Source organism: Aedes aegypti, chromosome 2 (assembly GCF_002204515.2).
Source record: "Aedes aegypti strain LVP_AGWG chromosome 2, AaegL5.0 Primary Assembly, whole genome shotgun sequence".
NCBI lineage: Eukaryota > Metazoa > Arthropoda > Insecta > Diptera > Culicidae > Aedes > Aedes aegypti.
The window spans coordinates 53,191,473-53,211,555 of record NC_035108.1 but is presented as its reverse complement, the minus strand read 5'-3'; the positions used below and the strand labels follow the sequence as shown (position 1 = coordinate 53,211,555).

General features: G+C 37.5%; 1 protein-coding gene across 5 annotated transcripts in view; it reads right to left on the bottom strand.

Moving 5' to 3' along the window:
* The window catches only part of LOC5566288 (RNA-binding protein Musashi homolog Rbp6), a 1,418,593-nt gene extending 1,405,521 nt beyond the window's left edge, over positions 1-13,072 (bottom strand). For all 5 annotated transcript variants that reach the window (XM_021840840.1, XM_021840841.1, XM_021840842.1 and 2 more), the window contains exon 1: positions 12,994-13,072. In XM_021840840.1, coding sequence (XP_021696532.1) covers positions 12,994-13,028 — 35 coding nt within the window. In that variant the 5' untranslated portion in view covers positions 13,029-13,072. The remainder of the gene's footprint in view (positions 1-12,993) is intronic.
* Positions 13,073-20,083: the final 7,011 nt, after the last annotated feature.

Here is a 20,083-nt window from a genome sequence, read left to right as displayed (position 1 = left end):
CCACGTTCTGCTCTGTCGCCACCTCTGTAGTAGATGTGGTACTTGAATGAAGTGTTGGCGATGGGGTCCACCGCTCGGAATTCACGTTCTCCGGTTCTCGGCCAGCGTATATCCTGGATAGCTGCCAGCAGAAATCTGCAGCATACTAACGAATAAATCCAAGAGTGGATAAGGCTTTGGCCGAGATAACCCCTATGTGTTCGTTGAACATAAGCCTTTCGTCGATGATAACGCCCAAGTCGCGAATAGACGTCACCCTTTGCAAACGAAGTGATTTAATAAAGTATTCGTAAATGGTTAGCCACTGCACCGACTAAAGGAAACAACCTTACAATTGGTACCGTTGACGTGCTTTCCATTATAGAGTGTGAATTTTTTTTTTATTTTTGTATTTTTCTTTGGGGTACCGTAATCCGGGGTATCATTGATCAGCGGGGTAAAATTGATCGGAATGATTCATCTCGTAAAAAGTTCGCATTATCATTTATTGATGGAACATTTCCAAATCATTAATGGTGCTTCTCTTTCTCATATTCATAAGCTAATGAAAGTGAAGATATTTTCGAAAATTGCGTTTACCTTATGCGTAAAGTTGGCAACTTTTCGAAACAATGATTTTAATGATTAAGGATAACACTATCGAAGATTCATGTCTCACATAAGTTCTGCAAACGATATGAGCAAGGAAAATGCGGTTCCTACTAAAAATGGCATCGCCGAAAACGATTCCGTTGTCAAAACTTTCAAAAGTATGCTCAATTAAGAAACATTATCGAATTACTGTTAATAATGTAAAATTCCCTAAGGAAATTGCCTACCTTTAGGCGTATTCCGTGGCTCGAGGTGTTTTTAATCTTAAAATAACTCAAAAAGTAAATGACTTGTAAGCATTTGGCCTTCATATTCGGCTTCAGGGGCCATGATTTAAGTAAGTAACGACATTTTCAATATTACCGAATGTTAATTACATAGGTGATCAATGTTACCCCATATCAGCCTAATCAAAAAATCGCTTAAAACATTTTTTACGATACTTATTTTTTTTTTTTTTTCAAAACAAAATACAGTATATAGCCACGAGCTATGGGTGGCAGTACTTGTTTTAAAAATATAAAATTTGCAACATTTGCATTTTCAAACGAAATATTTAAAAAAAAATCAAAAAAAAGATCAATGTTACCCCGGATTACGGTATTTCAAATGATGTTTGTAAAAATTTTGTTTGAAAAAAAAAATTTTTAGATTAAAATTTTTGACATTAGAAAATCTATTCTTATCTAGCCAGCACCGACCCTACTTTTGAGTTTTGTTGGAACTTAACTAATAATAAATGTTTTTATCGAAATCCTTCGATGTGGAGAGTTCAAGTACTTATATCGAAGATGTTTCACAAGAATTTTTGTTTTAAATTGCATTCGGCTTTGCTAGAAAGCAGTCTTCTAAGATCATCTTTATACTCTGAGATTTAAACAAGCATGCTTTGAAATCATCTCAATAAGCAGGATCGTTTCAAATCCTGATTTTTTGCCAATCACAGTGAGCAGGATTTGTTCTGGGATTCAATCCCAGGATGAATCCTTATGATAGGAATTGTCATTTACCTTCAGCTAAAGTGCAAGTGCACGTTTTGTCGTAGGTATATAGAATAAAATATTGTTTATTTAGAAATAAAACCTCTACTATTCAAAAACATTATCCTGAGCCGAATAGCTAATTCTACTGGAAAATTCATGTAAGATCGCAAGTGATGGTCAAAATGTATAAATTAAATTGTATGTATTCGAATTGAATTGTATGTATTTTCAAGAAGTAACATGTTGACTTGCGTTTTCATCATACAAAGTTGTCCATCTTAGCTATCTCAGATTCAATAGGGCATCCATATTGCGCACGCCAGTTGTGTTCTAGTTTTTTTTTTATCAATTTTAAGGCAGGTCACTGACAACACAGAGGCACAAAATTACCATGATTGCGTATCTCAAACAACAAGATTTGTGCTTCATTAAATTTGGGGTTGCTGAATCCAATGCCACCCTCAGAAACTCTGCTGCCGTAGAGTTTCCCGTAGTATGATTTGTTGTGTGAAAATGGTATAAGTACAGTTTTATGACTATAGCCCCATTATGCTTTAGTTTCTGTAACAAAACCGAAAACTGCATTTTCAGCATAACAATAAAAAATAGCCAATGGGCACAAAGCGCAGAAAAGAAAGTAGAAGTTGTGCCACATATAATTTTCTTTTATTTGTAACAATCACATTGAGCATTAAGCTTCCTGTTTTTACATTAGGTATATTTTTCATGTAACAAATCATTACGACATTGTAAACTGCAATCCAATTCCGAGTCATATTAGCTCCATAGACGCTGTAGAAGTTATATCTGATCGAATTACTTCACCAAACACGAACAAAAGCCATCTAACAGTTTCATAGCTATCGCTGGAACAAACAAAAAATATGAGCATCAAAACTATAAAAAAAATTCTTCAAGAATGATTACCAAGTATACCCAAAGGCTCAAGCGCGACTCGTGTGTCCTGTCAAAGACAATTTCCCACGAATGTGTGACGCATTATCATGGATAACTTGATATACTTCAATAACTCTCATCAATCAAGGATTGAATACTGGGATTCAATCATCTCATATAAAACGCATGATTCAATGCGTGCTCGGATAGAAACGTAATAAGCGCGCGCAATCGATCTTGACCCGCAGTTTTTAAATCTCAGCAGCTCTTGGAGTGAGATTTTTTGAAGACTGCTAGAAAGCACTTGAAAAAATGATTAAATTCTAAAAAATCGCTAACTTTTCTCTCCACGTAAGACAAATTCACGGAATCAAATATTTCAAATATATCCAATATAAATAAAACCGATTAATAAAAGCATTAATTCATTCATCAGCGCATTTGCCACATTATTTTGCCATTTTAACATCCACTCGTATGGGACGTGTACTAACATCTTTGGTTATACAAGAACAGGCATTGCAGAATGCATCATCAAAGCACGATCAAAGCAAGCGACGAAAAACATCCCATCTGTTGCGGACCATGATCGGCAATGAATCAAAAAGTTGTGACAAGTCTGATAAATAGGAGCAGCGAACGAGAGTCCCAAAGAGAGAGCAATGATAAGATCCATTTCTCTCGCTTGTTTACCGTTGGGGGTATTTACTTTACTGGCACGATAAACAATCCTCGAACTCCCGATAGCAATAGTGTCCCCCAGATTTGGAGCTTGTTTAGAGGGGTTTTTATCATGCGCTGCTGTCCCCCCGATCTGATCAAAGTTGTAGCAGTACACGATCAACAGTCTCTCATAATGAGCTGCATTTTATGATAGTTACAGAGAGCGATACGTGAGAGATTCTGTCAATTTTCTCAGAATTCAATCCCTGTGCACGAACGGTATTGAAGAAGCAGAGAAGCGCATAAAGTTCCAGTGAATTTTGTTTGTGTGTATGTGTTTTTTCTCTCTCTACCTAACTGCGCAAAAGCGTCTAACCAATCAAAAGAAAGATGATGCAATCGCATCGAAGAGAGAGGGTATAAAACGGGGGGAACATTTGTAATCATTGATCGATTCTTATAGTACGACTGTGCTGTACGGAATAAAAGTAAAGTATAAGTAAAGTGATTTGCCTCATTATTACTAGCCGATCATCCGAAACTCGTCGGCAGCAGCGAATTTCTACCGTTTGAACCGAATGTGATCAATTTCGTCCGGAGCTGTACTTTGCTGTGATTGTGATGTGGAAGATTGTGCCGTTCCAGTTTTGGATGCTGCTGTTCCTGCGAATTCATCGTCGTCCATCCATCCTCGGAAACTGTATCTGCTAGCTCCATTGCCTTCATGGTCGCCGATTGTTCTGTCTGCCGCTTTACAAAAAGTTATTTCGATCCAGATCTTTTCAGAGCTAGATTTCTAGGAGGCAGACAATGCGATGTGACGTTTGATTAACAAAGAGGAGTCGGTGGAAGCAGTTAGCCATCCGAGCGATTCCGGTGGAAAATTTGGTGGATGTTTTGTCATCTGGTCCTTCGGAGTCCATGTCGGTATTGGGCCAACAGCCTCCAAAGGTCAATACAACAGCAATTTTTTTAGTAGGATAAATGGACTACGTATGCTAAAATATTTTATCAGAGTTAGGCCGTGCCAAAACAAATCCATGAATTAAGTAGAAAACATATCCATTGTTACCTTTCCTCTGTAATTTCTCTGGATATTCTCAATAAATTGCATCCAAGGATTTGTACAAAACTTCTTTTAGAAATGTTTCTGAGACATTATTTGAGTATTCATTTAAAGTTCCCTACGAAATCGGATTCGATACGATCTCCAAACTTCCAGGATTTTCTTTCAGGTCACAGAATTTTTGTGAGGGATCATATTAAAATTTCATTGAAGATTGCTTATAAGGAAAAATATTATCATGACCCTGAGGAAAATGGTGATCATCACTAGTTTATCCAAAACAGCCAGTAAAATAATTCGAAACAAGCTTTAAATTATGTATAAAATAATAATTTTTTACCAAAACAAAACAAAATATGAGTACCTAAATATAAGAAACTTTTCAAAGAAATATTGAAAATAGCACTATAAGTCTTTTGAATAACAATCAATTTTTGCATTATTGATTGGCAACTTTTTGAAAAATTAGTGCCTATTTTTAATTTCACATTATCGTTTTTCAAAATTCAAGTGCTTAGTTTCAATGATTTATTGGAATTTTTCGGGTAATTAATGCTAATTACTATATTTTTCTTAGAGAATAATAATTATTAGAGTACTTACTCGATACAAAATCGAGTGAAAATACAATAACTACTTGTGCAATACAATAGTACAGATTTTGTTTTTTTTTCGCTAAAAATTATCAAATTATCGCTTATGCCTAATGGTTCAAATGGCTTCTTTTTGATAAATCACAAATGTCCCCACATTAAAACGCTTGGTTGTTAGGGTTATCTATAAAAACAAAATGATAAACATATTTTATTAGGAGCACATCTTGGAATTTCTGAGAGCATAACCTTTAAAATTCCTTATCCAGAGGTTTCAACATAAAATTGCCTACAAATTTTCTGTAAATTCATCCAAAAGTTCCTTAACGAATCACATATCCAATAGAGTTTGCAATCCTGGGAACATTTCCCGGGAAATGAGATTTCCCGGGATTCCCGTTTCCCGGGAAATGATTTTCTGTTTCCCGGGATTCCCGTAGTTCTATTAAAAAGGATTGTTCATCTATTTTCAAACAAAAACCTTCGCATAATTTACTTGTCATATCATTCTAACCAGGGACCTTCGTTAGCCGAGTGGTTAGAGTCCGCAGTTACAAAGCAAAGCCATACTGAAGGTGTCTGGGTTCGATGCCTGGTCGGTCCAGAATCTTTTGGTAATGGAAAATATCATCATACTCATCGTACCCGCCACACAAACAAAGGATTTTTCGAAGGATTTTTTTCAAATAATCTCTAAAACTGCTGTCTGAGAAAACGTAACGGAGCCCAGATTTGAAACAAATAACTGAAGTGAAACTTAGATGGTTTCAATAGGGAATAACATAAGACATTTAGTGAAATAAACCCGAAAGACTATAATAACTAGATTGGAAACCAGAAAGTAATCTCTGAATGAGTTTATGAAAGAATGCACGATGAAATTTGTAACAGAATATGTAGAGAAATTCTTCGAGGAGCTGTCTTTAAGTCAAGGGGTCATTAAAGTGAGAAGGCCCATGCGAATTGATTTTTTTGGTATGGACTAAAAACTACAAGAGGTGAGAGGCTAGGGTGGGGCTTATTTCCAAAAATCTTCCGTAGTCAGGATTTACAAAGTGGAAAATGATCATCGGTCCCAAAATAACATCCTGTGAAAAAATGAGAATTTATGGTGAAGGTTTAGAGGTGGCGCAAAGGGCGTATGTGCAGTTTTCCCATTTTAGTGAACTCTGAAAAATTTTGGTATGCTTTTCAGCTTGTTTTGGTGATTTTAGGACCCTTAAGGGCAAAAAATCACCTCAAAATTGCGATATCTCCACTCCTTTAGATGATATTTGACGAAATATATTTTATCCATGCGATTTTTGGCCCTTGAATAGGTTACGCTGACTGATTACTATGAACCCGAATAAGCATATGAACAGCTGAGGAGAATTCCTATGCTAGTAGAATGGAATAAAGAGCAAAGAAGAATGAGAGAAAGAACAAAGAACACAGAAGAATGTAAGGTGGGGTGGGTTAAACAGGTGGGACGGTGAAACTAGTGATATCTTGAGTGTAACTGAGGAATATTGAAAAATCTCAGTTTTACGCAATGGCGAAAAGATCCAGTAGAAAACGATGATTATATTGACTTCTATTTAATATTATCTAGTTCAGAAATATTTCGAACAATATTTCTTCAAGTAGGGGAAGAGCTCCAATTTTTGAACAATCTCTAGTTTTCGACCCATGCATACGATTTTAGATTACTCTTTATGGACAAATTGCAGTAGCGGCTAAAATGTCCTCAACTCCATGCAAAGTTTCATCATTATTCTCTTGGTAGATATAAATAAATGCATGTCCACGTTACTGCTTTAGTTCAATAATCGTTTGAAAGGGACCGTTGAAAAATATACATCCTGGAAATTCAGCCTCACGTAGTATCTATCAAGTTATCAATTTATATAATCAATTTATATAATTATCAATATATACTTTGGACATCCTGTAAAAATTCCTTCATGTAGCTCTGTCGCAATTCCTTAAAAAAATATGTTTCAGAACTGTGAAGATTTATTTTTTGTTTTATTCGAGAGGTTTCCAACCTGAAATGCTTTATCTCTTGCATCTTATAGAAGTTCGTGCACTAATTTGAATTTTGACTACCGATTTTTTCCTTCTGTTTATATACATCGATTTCCTGCTGTTGTTTATATACATCGATTTCAAATAGAACGATGTATTGAACTTCAACTGCATTTTCGTTTGTCCGAAGTTGTGTTGAAGGTGTTGTGGCAAAAGTGAAGTATTGGAGGCCCAAACGTAATTAATTGCTGAAATGGCATCCTAATTCAGATATTCCTGTGTGGAAAATCTAAAAGGAAGTGTTATTGCTAGAAAGCAGAAATCGTTTATGGATTTACCTAATAAGGATATATTGTGCGGGATCAAAATCCGAACACCTAAGAAATAAATCTAAACCCTTCCACTTCATAAAAAAAACTCCTTCTATTTGTATGAAGTGTACGGATTTTGAGCCTGTATGGATTTTGGCCCCCTCTGTTATTTCGTTCAGATCTTAAAAGCAATTGCTGGAGTTATATCAAACGGACTTTTTAAAATACTAAATTAGTGTTAAACTTGCATGCAATCACATCTCATACATCCAACCGAGATATTTTCACGGTTCCGTAGTTGATTCTAATATAATATCATCAGTTACACCCCCACCTTACATTCTTCTGTGTTCTTTGTTCTTTCTCTCATTCTTCTTCGCTCTTTGTTTCATTCTACAAGCATAGGAATCCTCCCCAGCTATTAATGTGCTTATTCGGGTTCATAGTAATCAGTCAGCGTAACCTACTTATTCAAGGGCCAAAAACCGCATGCATAAAATATATTTCGTCAAATATCATCTAAAGGAGTGGAGATATCGCAATTTTGAGGTGATTTTTTGCCCATAAGGGTCCTAAAATAACCAAAACAAGCTGAAAAGCATACCAAAATTTTTCAGAGTTCACTAAAATGGGAAAACTGCACATACGCCCTTTGCGCCACCTCTAAACCTTCACCAAAAATTCTCATTTTTTCACAGGATGTTATTTTGGGACCGATGATCATTTTCCACTTTGTAAATCCTGACTACGGAAGATTTTTGGAAACAAGCCCCACCCTAGTGAGAGGCCTTCTGAAAAATTTGAAAATGACCATGTGGTTAATGGACGACACCTCCTGAACTGCTATATTATAGGAATACAGGTCGGACACGATTATCCGGGGACTCGATTATCCGGGATTCGATTATCCGGAATTTTAGACTCGATTATCCGGAATTTGGTTTTTGATGTTCTTGTTTTTCAATTTTTATGCATAAATCTGAGAAAATTTGGTATTGCCATAAATATGAATGATTTTGCAGTTAAGAACGTGTTTAAGAAGAAGGGGTTTGAAAAAGTGTTTTTTTGTGTATGCTGGTCAAAAATTTGTTCTTCTTGTAAAGGCCCCTACTGTTCCTAGAAAAAAAATTCTGGCTACACCACCGCATCATATAAATAAAATAACGAAAAAATATAATATTTTAGTTCCTTTATCAAAGATTTCAATATTTTTCTTAGTGATTCGATTATCCGGAAAATTCAATTATCCGGAGTGAAAAAAAATCGACACTCAGGATAATCGAGTCCGACCTGTACTATGGATTTTCTATTATGCTTTGTTAGAATTCCTGAAATAATTCATCAAAAATTCTTTGTATTTTGGTTTAATTAAATAATGAATTATTGATTTTTTTTAGGGGGACAGGATTGTAGTGTCGCACCCGTAGGTGGAATATACGGGCTCCGTTGGTGATAGTTTTTAGAGGTACCGAACACCTAAGAAATTAATCTGCATCTGCTGCATCAATAACCGGACACTTATGTCGACACAAATGTTTATAATACGTTTTAAATAGGTTGCATCCAAAATAAATGAAACCCTTTTAATGTAACGAACACGTATATGTTAGAACTAAGTGAAAATGATGAGTTTTCTTATAAAATTGAAGATTTTACCATAAAAATAATTAAATTAATTAAGCTTGTCTTGTTCTTAAATCCTGACACCTGCATTAAAGCTTGTTTGTAAATCCGGACACTTACGAATCGAAATCCGGACAGCTTGTAAAACATGTAATTCTTAAAAGAAAAAATGCCAAATTTTAGAGTCAACTCGATTTATCGCGCTCTTAGAAACATGTGCGTGTTCCGTGGTAAATACAACTAAAAATGAAGACACAAAAAAAATATTTTTAGTAGGGTAAGTGATCCATTAGTTGTGGGTGTTCCTATAGCCGTTAACACTGATTTAATTGAAGATCCGACACTGCCAATCGATGTATTGGCTTATTAATACACGAAATAGCTGAAAACATCATTGCTTTAAAATTGATTAAATACCACTAAAACTGCTTAAACTTTTTTCATTATTACCAATAGTTGCGGTAAAGTGTTCCTATAATGGAGAAAACAACAGATAACGCAACTATAGGAACACAAATTAAAAAATTACCTCAACTAAAGGAGCGGTGTACCAATAGTGGAGGTATTATTTATCACTGCACAGTGGGACGGATTGAGGTTTTAGGAGGAAAGATGGAACTCACGCCTTCAATTGTGATTTTACGTAAAAATAATGTTCTACAAAGTTGTTTCTAATATAAAAACATTTGTTTTGGTCGGAACGAAAATTAGGGTGGCCCTATGTTAAAAAAGATAACCATCAAAACTTTTTTAATTTACGGAATATTGATATAGTTTGTTCTAAAAAGTTGAAGATCGTAAAATTTCAAGCTGATTTGATGAAAAAAGTTTTTTCCTAGCTCAAAAATTGACCGTTTTAGAGCATTTTTCGCTATTGATGTAGGGTGGCCCTTCAAAAATAGGTTTTTGTGTTATATTTTTTTTTTTTTAAATATCTCATCAAAGTTGTCATTCCTTCATCTTTAGATTGAGACGCATATTTTAAGGCCTATACAATTTTGTCGGTGAATAGTTATAAGCATTTTTCATGAAAAACAAACGTTTTTTTACATGTAAATGTAGTTGGGCCTAACAAAGACTTTTTTTTTTGTATGACAATTTTTATCTTTCGGCTTTAAATCGAAATAAAAAACTAACTTATTTCATATTCTTATAAAGTCGCCAAAGTTGTATAAAACACTGGTTTTATTGATGTTTACATACAATTTAAAGTATGATTCATCAAAATTTTTTGTAATCCTATCCACCAAACATGCATAATAGGACTTGAACTTTCATTTTAGATATAATTTGGTGGAAATTGTACGTTTATATTTTGATTAAATCGATTTTGCCAACATGGTTGCTGTCTCCATACAAAATTCTTCGTTTCTCTTATATGACAAAGTACAATACTTTTCTAAACCATCAAAAAATCACTTTTAAGCACCGAAAATATTACGAACTCCTATGATAAATGATGTTTAATGCATGAAGTTTGAATTCAGTGGTAAATTAAGCAAATAAATTGCCATACAAGCTGGCAAACTTGCATGCAAGTTGGCTGATATAGTAAAATTTTGCATTTTCAACAGGCAATATCTCAAAAACTAGACGTGCTGCGATATTTTTGAAAACGGCAATGGACTCAGCAATCCTTAATTAAGACAATAGCGGTATTTTCATGCTTGAGACAAAAACGTGTTCCGCAGTGTAATGTTTAGATGTTTTGATTAATTAAGGCTATAATTTAGAGATAGCCATGTCCAAAAATCGAACATTATAGTAAATTTGGGAGTTCCTTCAAAAATCAGTTAGTAACGGTTATTAATATATGAACCAGTCATATCATTAGCAAACAGATCCGCCGAAGTATAATACGATTATTCACATATTTAAGCTGACAAACACTATCGTCATGTCAACACAATTAATTTTGTTTTCCCAACTACACAAACATATAAACATATTTTTTTTGGTTATCAAAAAGTCTTCAACTTTTCGTCACTGGAACAGATCATACTTCTCAGGTTATTGTTGTTAGGAGCACTTCCACAGTTATTAACTGAGAGCTTTCTTTGCCAAATTTTTCGTTTAACATTCGTATATCGTATGTATTAGTATCGATGAAACTTTATGTCCAAGGAAGTAAATTAAATTTTCATTACAAAAAGACTCTTGTATCTATTTGTTTGCATTAGCTATATCCTTTATGTTTGCGTTTCAATTAGTCTTGAAAGGAATGGGAAGACAATTTTACTAAGAAACTTTAAATAATAAAAATTAAACACAAAAAAAAAACAATTTTTGATGGGCCACCCTACATTAATAGCGAAAAATGCTCTAAAACGGTCAATTTTTGAGCTAGGAAAAAACTTTTTTTATCAAATCAGCTTGAAATTTTTCGATCTTCAACTTTGTAGAACAAACTATATCAATATTCCGTAAATTAAAAGAGTTTTGATGGTTATCTTTTTTAACATAGGGCCGCCCTAATTTTCGTTCCGACCAAAAAAATTGTTTTTATATTAGAAACAACTTTGTAGAACATTATTTTTACGTAAAATCACAATTGAAGGCGTGAGTTCCATCTTTCCTCCTAAAACCTCAATCCGTCCCACTGTGCACTGGCATGCCGATGGTAACTGTGATGAAATCAGTTTTCTCATCAAGTGAATGATCATTACTTCCCATTACAACAATGTGATGTACAATAATTGCGCTACTTGAATTTTGAGATGTTAAATTAAGTTGAACCGTGATTAGTACCTCCACTATTGAAACATTTCCCCTAGTCTCGAGAGAAGCTCTTAGAGGAATCTTTGAATGAAGTTCAGAAAGAATCTTTCCAGGTATTATCGAGCAGTGGCTGGAGTGTTTATCGGAGAAAGTCTTCAAAGAATCTCAGGAAAAATATCTAGATCAATCCAAGGAGCCATTCCTGGGAAAATATTTGCAACTTTCTCCTAAAACATCTTTGATGTTTTTTTATTATAACTAGTGAATCTTCTGGCAGTATTTCATAATTATTTTTCTAAAGTGCTGAAGACAACATTTGATAAGTTTAATACCTTAATTCTCGTAGGGAAATTTGTTCCATACCCCCTCTGACGACGCCCATGAACCAGTCAGAGCCCTCCTCATCCACCGGGAGAGAAGTCGATGATTGAAAAGAAAAACTTTCCCAGTGAGGGTAGGTACTCTGTCTCGGAGTAACGATGCTGTGTGAGTGTGGTTGGCCACTACGCGATGGGTTGATGGGTTGAAAAGTTCCGCCGCGCGAGAGATGGAGAGTCAGACTTCCGCTGCGGCAGTGGACTCTGTCTCCAATAAACTTGTTAAAATTTATCGCATTACCAACACTCAATTAATTCCACTCAATTGGCTTAGTGGCGCGCGTTAACTTCCTTGAGGGAGTGGTTCCATCGGATGATGGGGGGAGGGGGGAGTGGTGACACAGCTTAGACACAGCTGTCTCAGTTGGAAGGTTTTCTGTTCCCAGGGGAAAACTTCCTAGCATCAGTCAGTGCAGTCCAAGCGGTGCACAACGCTTTTCCAATTTCCTCTGTCTTGCGGATGGGAAACTTTCTAATTCTTCAGTAAATAAGAAGTGTCTGGTTGGCTGATGTTCGCTTTGTAAACTTAACAATAATTACTGCAAGATAGTTTCTAGGTAATCCTTGGTGTGAAGTTGAGGTAGAATAGAATAGTTATTAAGCAAACTGTACGGATAAGGTTCTTTCTGAAATTTTTTTAATTTCTTCTTACTGTGAGGAGCAACTCAACAGTCAATATAAATATGATAAATATGATCGGGAAACACCCTGCTGAGCTCGTTTTATATAATTTTCAAAAGATTAGTTTTAATTCTAAAGAAACATCTTTTGATCTTTAAAAATATGTTTTGAATTAATTCTTTGAATTATGCATACTAACAAACGCTTAGAACTTCTAAACGGATATTAAACATATTGCTTCGAAAACTTTAGTTTCAAACATGTTTTTTAACTAAAAGGGTATTTTCGGAAAATTTGAAAGTGTTGAGAAAAACAAGTTTCGAAGATAATGAATTCAGATCATTATATTATGTATTGTTACATGTTTGAATTTTTAAAAATGCTCACTTGTGTAGAATTATTGATGAGTTCGGCTTAGGTATAATTGGCAAACAGAAACAAAACGAAAACATAATATTAAACAGACAACTAACTAAGGGCATATCAGTGAAGATTTCTATACTGTCATTCAAGCACGTTATTGTCCAGGTGAGCACTTACCTCGACCTCCTCGTCGTAGGGTCCTTCATCACCATGACTTCTGTGATTTCTCCGAATTTGCTAAAGTAATCTCTAAGGCTTTCTGCAATGAAATGAAAAGAGAAAATATTTCGATCAGTACTCTTATAATCAAATTCTTATTAACCCGTCCCAATCCCACTATTCTCTTTGCCACGAAAATTGAACACTTTGCAACGCTATCAAAATTTTCATCATTACCACCCACTTCAACAAGTTCGCCATTAGAACACAGAACCCAAAGCTCCATTGAACCCAGAATCCATGCTGGTCGGTACTTTGCACCGTCATTGTCCCACTTCATGACCTCCCCTCCTCCCCAAAACCCACTCATTTCGAAATTGATTGCATCGAGCAAAATTTGCACAAGAAAAAGATCACCGGTTCGGAGGCTCACCGCAACAATCTCCACGGTCCCTTAACTAATCCTTTTGTTGTGTGTCCCCTTTTTGAAACAGGTTCTTTTTTCCTCTTTTGCATAATGGCTGAGCAACGCTGTCATTTGGGGATGCCAAGTGCGGGGGGCAACCAGGATGACGGTTAGACAACTGAGAGAAAAGCTGGAAAATGGAGAGATGGGCTTGTGGTAGAATGAAAAAAAAAGTACGTTGAGGTTCGGGTTCACACAAAGAGAAGAGATAGGGTTACCAAAAAATCCCTAATCAATAAGTAGGAATATGAATAGGGGTAGTAATAGGAATCGGATTAAGAATCGGTATAAGAATCGGAATAAGAACGGGAATAAGAGTCGGAGCAATGGGAATAGAGAATAACGAATAACGTATAGCGAATAACGAATAACGAATAGCGAATAACGTATAGCGAATAACGAATAACGAATAGCGAATAGCGAATAGCGAATAGCGAATAGCGAATAGCAAATAACGAGTAACGAATAGCGAGTAGCGAATAGCGAGTATCGAGAATCGAGTAGCGTATAGCGAGTAGCGAATAGCGAATAGCGAATAGCGAATAGCGAATAGCGAATAGCGAATAGCGAATAGCGAATAGCGAATAGCGAATAGCGAATAGCGAATAGCGAATAGCGAATAGCGAATAGCGAATAGCGAATAGCGAATAGCGAATAGCGAATAGCGAATAGCGAATAGCGAATAGCGAATAGCGAATAGCGAATAGCGAATAGCGAATAGCGAATAGCGAATAGCGAATAGCGAATAGCGAATAGCGAATAGCGAATAGCGAATAGCGAATAGCGAATAGCGAATAGCGAATAGCGAATAGCGAATAGCGAATAGCGAATAGCGAATAGCGAATAGCGAATAGCGAATAGCGAATAGCGAATAGCGAATAGCGAATAGCGAATAGCGAATAGCGAATAGCGAATAGCGAATAGCGAATAGCGAATAGCGAATAGCGAATAGCGAATAGCGAATAGCGAATAGCGAATAGCGAATGAATAGCGAATAGGAATAAGAATTGCGGACAGGAATAGGGAATAACGAAGCATGAATTTCGCTGACAGAGTAGCTCATATAAAATGGCAAATGTCAGATAGAGAATAAGTAAGTGTAAGTGAGCAAATAGAAAAAAATGGATAGTGAATTGAGAATTGCAAAACCTCAACAGAAAATGGCAAAAAGCAAACACTGAGTAACTTAATGAAAGTAAAAATGGAAGAAAAATCACACAGATTAAATAAATAGCAAAGAAAAACAGCAAATTAAAAGCAACGAAGAACCAAATGCAAACTCTGTCAAATAAAATGGATGCACCTATCATGGGATCAGTGACAAAAAAAACTTCACTGTTCCCCATGATAAGAGATTTTGTTTACTATGATCCCTAAAACTTAGATAACTTTTGATGCAAATATTCTTTGTTAGACTTCTTTACATGAATTTGAAAAATTGCGCACATCGTAATTACGAATATTTTTTTTAATCTGGTAACCCTGATCCAAAACTCGTCACTTACTTCCCATTCTCGAAACCTTGTTGCTAGCCGGTTATGACCAAATCATTGAAGTTGCGGAATGTGAAGTACCGAGCCATGTCGAGTGTCCTATGTGTAGCAGCTCTCTAGGATGGCCTTCGTAGTAAGCAAAGTCATATCGGTGGGTATAGAAAGCAGTGCTGCTGTCGACGACGATGATCCCGATCTCGACCCTCTTAAACCGAAGAGCCCCGCAAATATCCCCAAAGGGGAGAGAATCCTGAAACCCGGTGGCAAGCATTATCACCAGCAGCAGCGTTTTGCGTTGGTCGTTTTTATAATCAAGCTTATAAGCCACTAGTTTGCCGTCTCCCACCCCCCTTGGCAAGGATAAAAGAGAAATTGAAACCTGTCCTGTGGGGGGCATCCTGCTGTAGTCCGGTCAAAGTGCCTCACCCTTTGGCTGTGTGCTCAAAATCAATATTCACCTTTTCATAAGTGGATTGGAATTTTATTTTATAGATTGGACGGAATTCCTTTCTACCGAAACTGCTACGCAACGTGATAGAAGATTTCTGTAAGGGGAAGAATAGAATCTTTCCTGTAATATCCCGTTTCACGTTGACATTTTGACTCGCACATTAGAGCTTTCTTCCAACTTGAGTTGTCTTGCATAGGGACGTTGCCATGGGCGTTACCGGCTTAGGGACAACATGTCGAAAGACAAAACGTCGAATGCCAAAATGTAGAATCCCAAAACGTCGAAAGGACAAAACGTCGAAAGCAGTAAAATTTCAACAGTGGTATGGAATTGCTTTCTGATTTAATTTTGAAATTTGTGTCAGATGAATTGTACGTTTGGCACATAGTGGATGTGACCAGTTTAAATGGAGTTCCAGGAGTTCCTCCAGGAAAACCTCCAGAGATTTCTTAAGAACTTTATCTCGAAATATACCAGAAATTCCACTAAGGTTTTTGCCATATATTCCACCAGTAAGAACTTTTGTTCGCCGTAGGTTATTTTAGACCGGTTCTGAAAGGCCTACAGTAATACTTTAGCAATTCCTTCTTGAGTTTTTCCAGGGATTCGACAAGGGATTCCACCAAGGAATCTTTCCAGATATATTGCGAAATTTCAAGCGGTTTTTTTGTATTCCTTCAGAAATTCCCATAGAAAATCTTCCATAGGATTTCCGCAGGAAAATCTCTACAAGTATTCTTGCATAGATATGTTCAAGGCTTTCTCCAGGATACCCCCAGGAGTTACACAAGGCAATCCCAACATGTTTCTCTCGTGAGTTCTCCAAAACTTTCTCTGAAGATTCCTCCATTCGAAAAATTCATAATATTTTCAGCACTTTTATCGACTTTTCCTAATGGTGGCCAAACTGCCCCACTTTCCCCTAATCCTTTAAATATGACTCTGCATGATGCCTGCATGAATTCTGGAGTCATTGTGAATCGAAATCCATTCATTGATCCAAAATTACAAAATTTGAACTGTGTTATAGAACAGAAAGCCCTTAAGTCATTTAAATTGTTACAATTCATACAAGAGATTAGGATAACCTCAAAATAGGATGCGAAAAGTCTCGAAAAATGCTCCCTCTGGAGGAAATCCTGGCTACTACCCATTGCCAAGGTAGGATGCTGGTGACGTGGCAGAAAATCTGGGCCGAGAAAGCGATACTCACACTCGGTAGCGCAGATCCTGCAAAGGCAAGCCACCCCAATGACATATTGATGTCACTTGATTCAGCAAATTTCTGGTGATTAATTAGAATGCCGGGCAAATTAATTCTGAACAGCTTCGTTCGTTCGTACGTACTCTGGGAACATGTCCTAAATGATGATGATGATGATGATGATGGTGATGGCGATGATGTTGAATCTGCTTTTCGAGGAGGTGGACTATAAAGCGAAAATGGGCTTGCCAAAGTGACAATTGATGTAGTCGCACAAACCACACAGAGAATAGAGCTAGCTGCTAATGGGGTGCCTCAGACTCAACTCACGTTCTGGAAACATTCTGAGATTGCGGTGCGGTGATGGTATTATTATCGGATGATTGGTAATGATGATGACCCTCTTCGTCTCGATGGCCGATTGGAGCTTCAAGTGCCATATGGCGATATGAACTCGAGAATTGAATTGGGACATTATGCTAATTGAAGTGAGAGCTTAAAGCAGGCAAAATGTTGATTCAATTGAGCTCGTCGGAAACTTTTAAACTCGGGCTGCCAGATTGACACGACTCAAAAGAACTTCGGCTGTCAATGAAACTAGCGAAACATCAAATAAGCCATCATCGACAGCGTTCCAAATTTTGCGAAAGCTACTTCACCATCACATGTCGGCCCAACGCTGACACCATTACCTTCATATGAACTGACAACCCTTCGTGACTTGGCGTCGGTGCAGTTAATGCATCCGTTGTTCCTTCGAAAATTTCCACCAACCTCATAAGTCAATCATCTCACAAAAGGCTGCCGACTGCAATAACATTTCCCACTGTGCTTTGAGTCAGTTCCGCGATAGATAGCGAGCGAAGTCCCCCTCTTCAACTCCCTCCCCTTCATCCAACAACCATAGGAGAAAATACGAAATATTAATGAATTTAAAATCAACTTTTGACATTGTGATAGTTTGTGTAAAATAATACCGAACAACATTTTAAGTGGCATCCATTATCGTGTCTGTGCGGCAACAGCAAAACTAGCAGACGGTTTCGGGCTTTCGAGAATCTGCGTCGTCGTCATCATTCGCCACGGTGGGTTTGAAACCACTATTAATGAAAAAAAGCCATCCATTCTGCATCCACCATTCGAAAAATATGGGCGAATCCTATGTCAAATCGGCCAGTCTCAGAAGCGAACGAAGTTTCGGACCTCTTTTTGGACAGATTTTCACTTAGTTTCAGAGTTAGCTCTAAGCTGAAATAGTTTTAATTCATCAGGTTTTTTTTCGTGTGTTTACAATTTTATGTTAGGGTAGATATACCAATAGTGGAGGTACTAAGCACGATTGAGCTTCATTTAAACGTCCAAATTTAAGATGCGCAATTATTACGGTTGTTAAGGAAATTTTCCGGTTTGCGGTAGCCGCAGAGTTCTACCGCAGCTGTCAAAGTTCTACCGCAGGCTTCGAAATCATTCCATCATTGAAGCAAACAATTCAATCATAGTATGCTTGAAAGAGAAAACGGTATGAAAAATAGCAACAAACAACGATCATCAAGACGGTATCGAAGGTATCATTGAAGCCTACTGATGATTCACCAGTGCAAATCAGTGATGTGACAGTTGCGGTAGCTTTTCATTGCACCGTAAAATGGAAAGTTTTCCCTAAAATTGCAATAATGTACATGTTAATGTTGTAACGAGAAGTAACGACCGTTAACTTAATGAGAAAAATGATTTCATCGCAGTAATCCACGGAATGTCAGTGAAAAATAATACCTCCACTATTGGTACACTGTTCCTTTAGTTGCGGTATATTTTTAATTTGTGTACCTATAGTTGCGGTATTCGTTGTTTTCTTATGGGATCCTCCACTATAGGAACACTTTACCGCAACTATTGGTACAAGCAAGTAAGGTTTTAGCAATTTAAGTGACATTTCATCAGTTTTCAAGCAATTTGAACGCTCTTTTCAACTTTTCCGCGTATCAACAAGCCAATACGTCAATTCGTAGTGTCGGTTCTGTGGTTAATGTAATAAAAGCAGTGAAAATGGCACTACAGCAACTATAGGAACACCCACAACTAAGGGAACACTTACCCTACCTGGCATTTTGTAGTCCTACATGGACAATTTGTCTGTCTTATGTGTAACTATCGTGTGATCCAGTATATGTTTCTGTGACATAAGATCAATTATTAAGGTGACGATGAATCGAAGCTAAACCACAAATTTTCAAAAGCACGGATCTGGAGAACCGAACATCCGTTTAAGCTGAAAACTTAATCGATTGGTCACTCGCTGGTGGTGACCAATCGATTGAGTTTTCAGTTCAAACAAGTGTTCGGTTCTCCAGATCCGTGCTCTTGAAAATTTGAGGTTTGGCTTCGATTCATCTTCACCTTAAGGTTAAGTAGAAGCAATTATAGTAGCTTTAACAAATATGTTACCGTTTACGGTAACAATGGATCAACTAGCCTGCATGTATAAATGACCTAATAAAGACTAACCCCACAATTGTGAAACTATGCATGTAGTGCCCCTCGTTAATGATGTCTCACTAATGCATAACACCCATGGAGGCGAATTCAACGAGGGTAACCCCATATCCGGGGCGAAGAGGAGAGGACCAGGAGAAAGAAGAAAAAAGGAGAGGAGAAAGCATAGAGAGAATATAGTAGAATGCGAACCGTCACAACGGCTAGGTCGTGGAATTTGGCTCCTGATAACCGGAGTAACCGCTAAGTGCACGTGCCAAGTGTTAAAAAATGTGTTAAGCAGCCGATCACCTGAGCCGCATTCGCAAATTGAAGTTCCGAGAAATTACAAGCCAGATCATCCGCGTAAACCATCCAAGTAGCGTCACCCGTTGGCGTCGGCCAACGATCAAGCTCAACCTTTCGATTCGGCCCCGGCGGCGTTACCCGACTTTCCCAGTATGAAGATTCACCAGACAGCCTGGCGGAGACCCCATTCCGAACTGTCCATCAAGCCCCATTCCCGTACGGCAACGGAGGGCTCTTGTACCCGCACGTGGCCTAATAAGGAAAGCTTCCCCAGACTGCATTGCGGAGGTCCCATCTCGAACCGGCCATCTAGCCCCATTATTGTACTGCTTCGGAGGGCCCTAACGGTATCATTATCGATTTCAGTGGCCAAGCAATTCTGGTCAACTGCACCTGTATTCCCTACGAAGCCGACGTCCAGGTTGGACGTGGACCCCCTCGTGGTCTCTTAACTCAAGAGCGGTCGCGCATTCAACCATTGCCAACGCCACGTCGCTCGAGCTGTGTATGAAAAGCGAACTTTTTTCAGGGTGCGTGTACTCAGTACACGCATGCGACCGATCTTGGGTTAAGAAGGCCGGCCAAGTCGACAGTTTCAGCTGACCACCACTTATTCGTCCACCGAGCTGTAGTTTGGCAACCACGTGACCGGAACCCTGGCTCCAACTAGGCAGCAGAACCATACACCCACCCCTGCCCACCATTGAGGATTT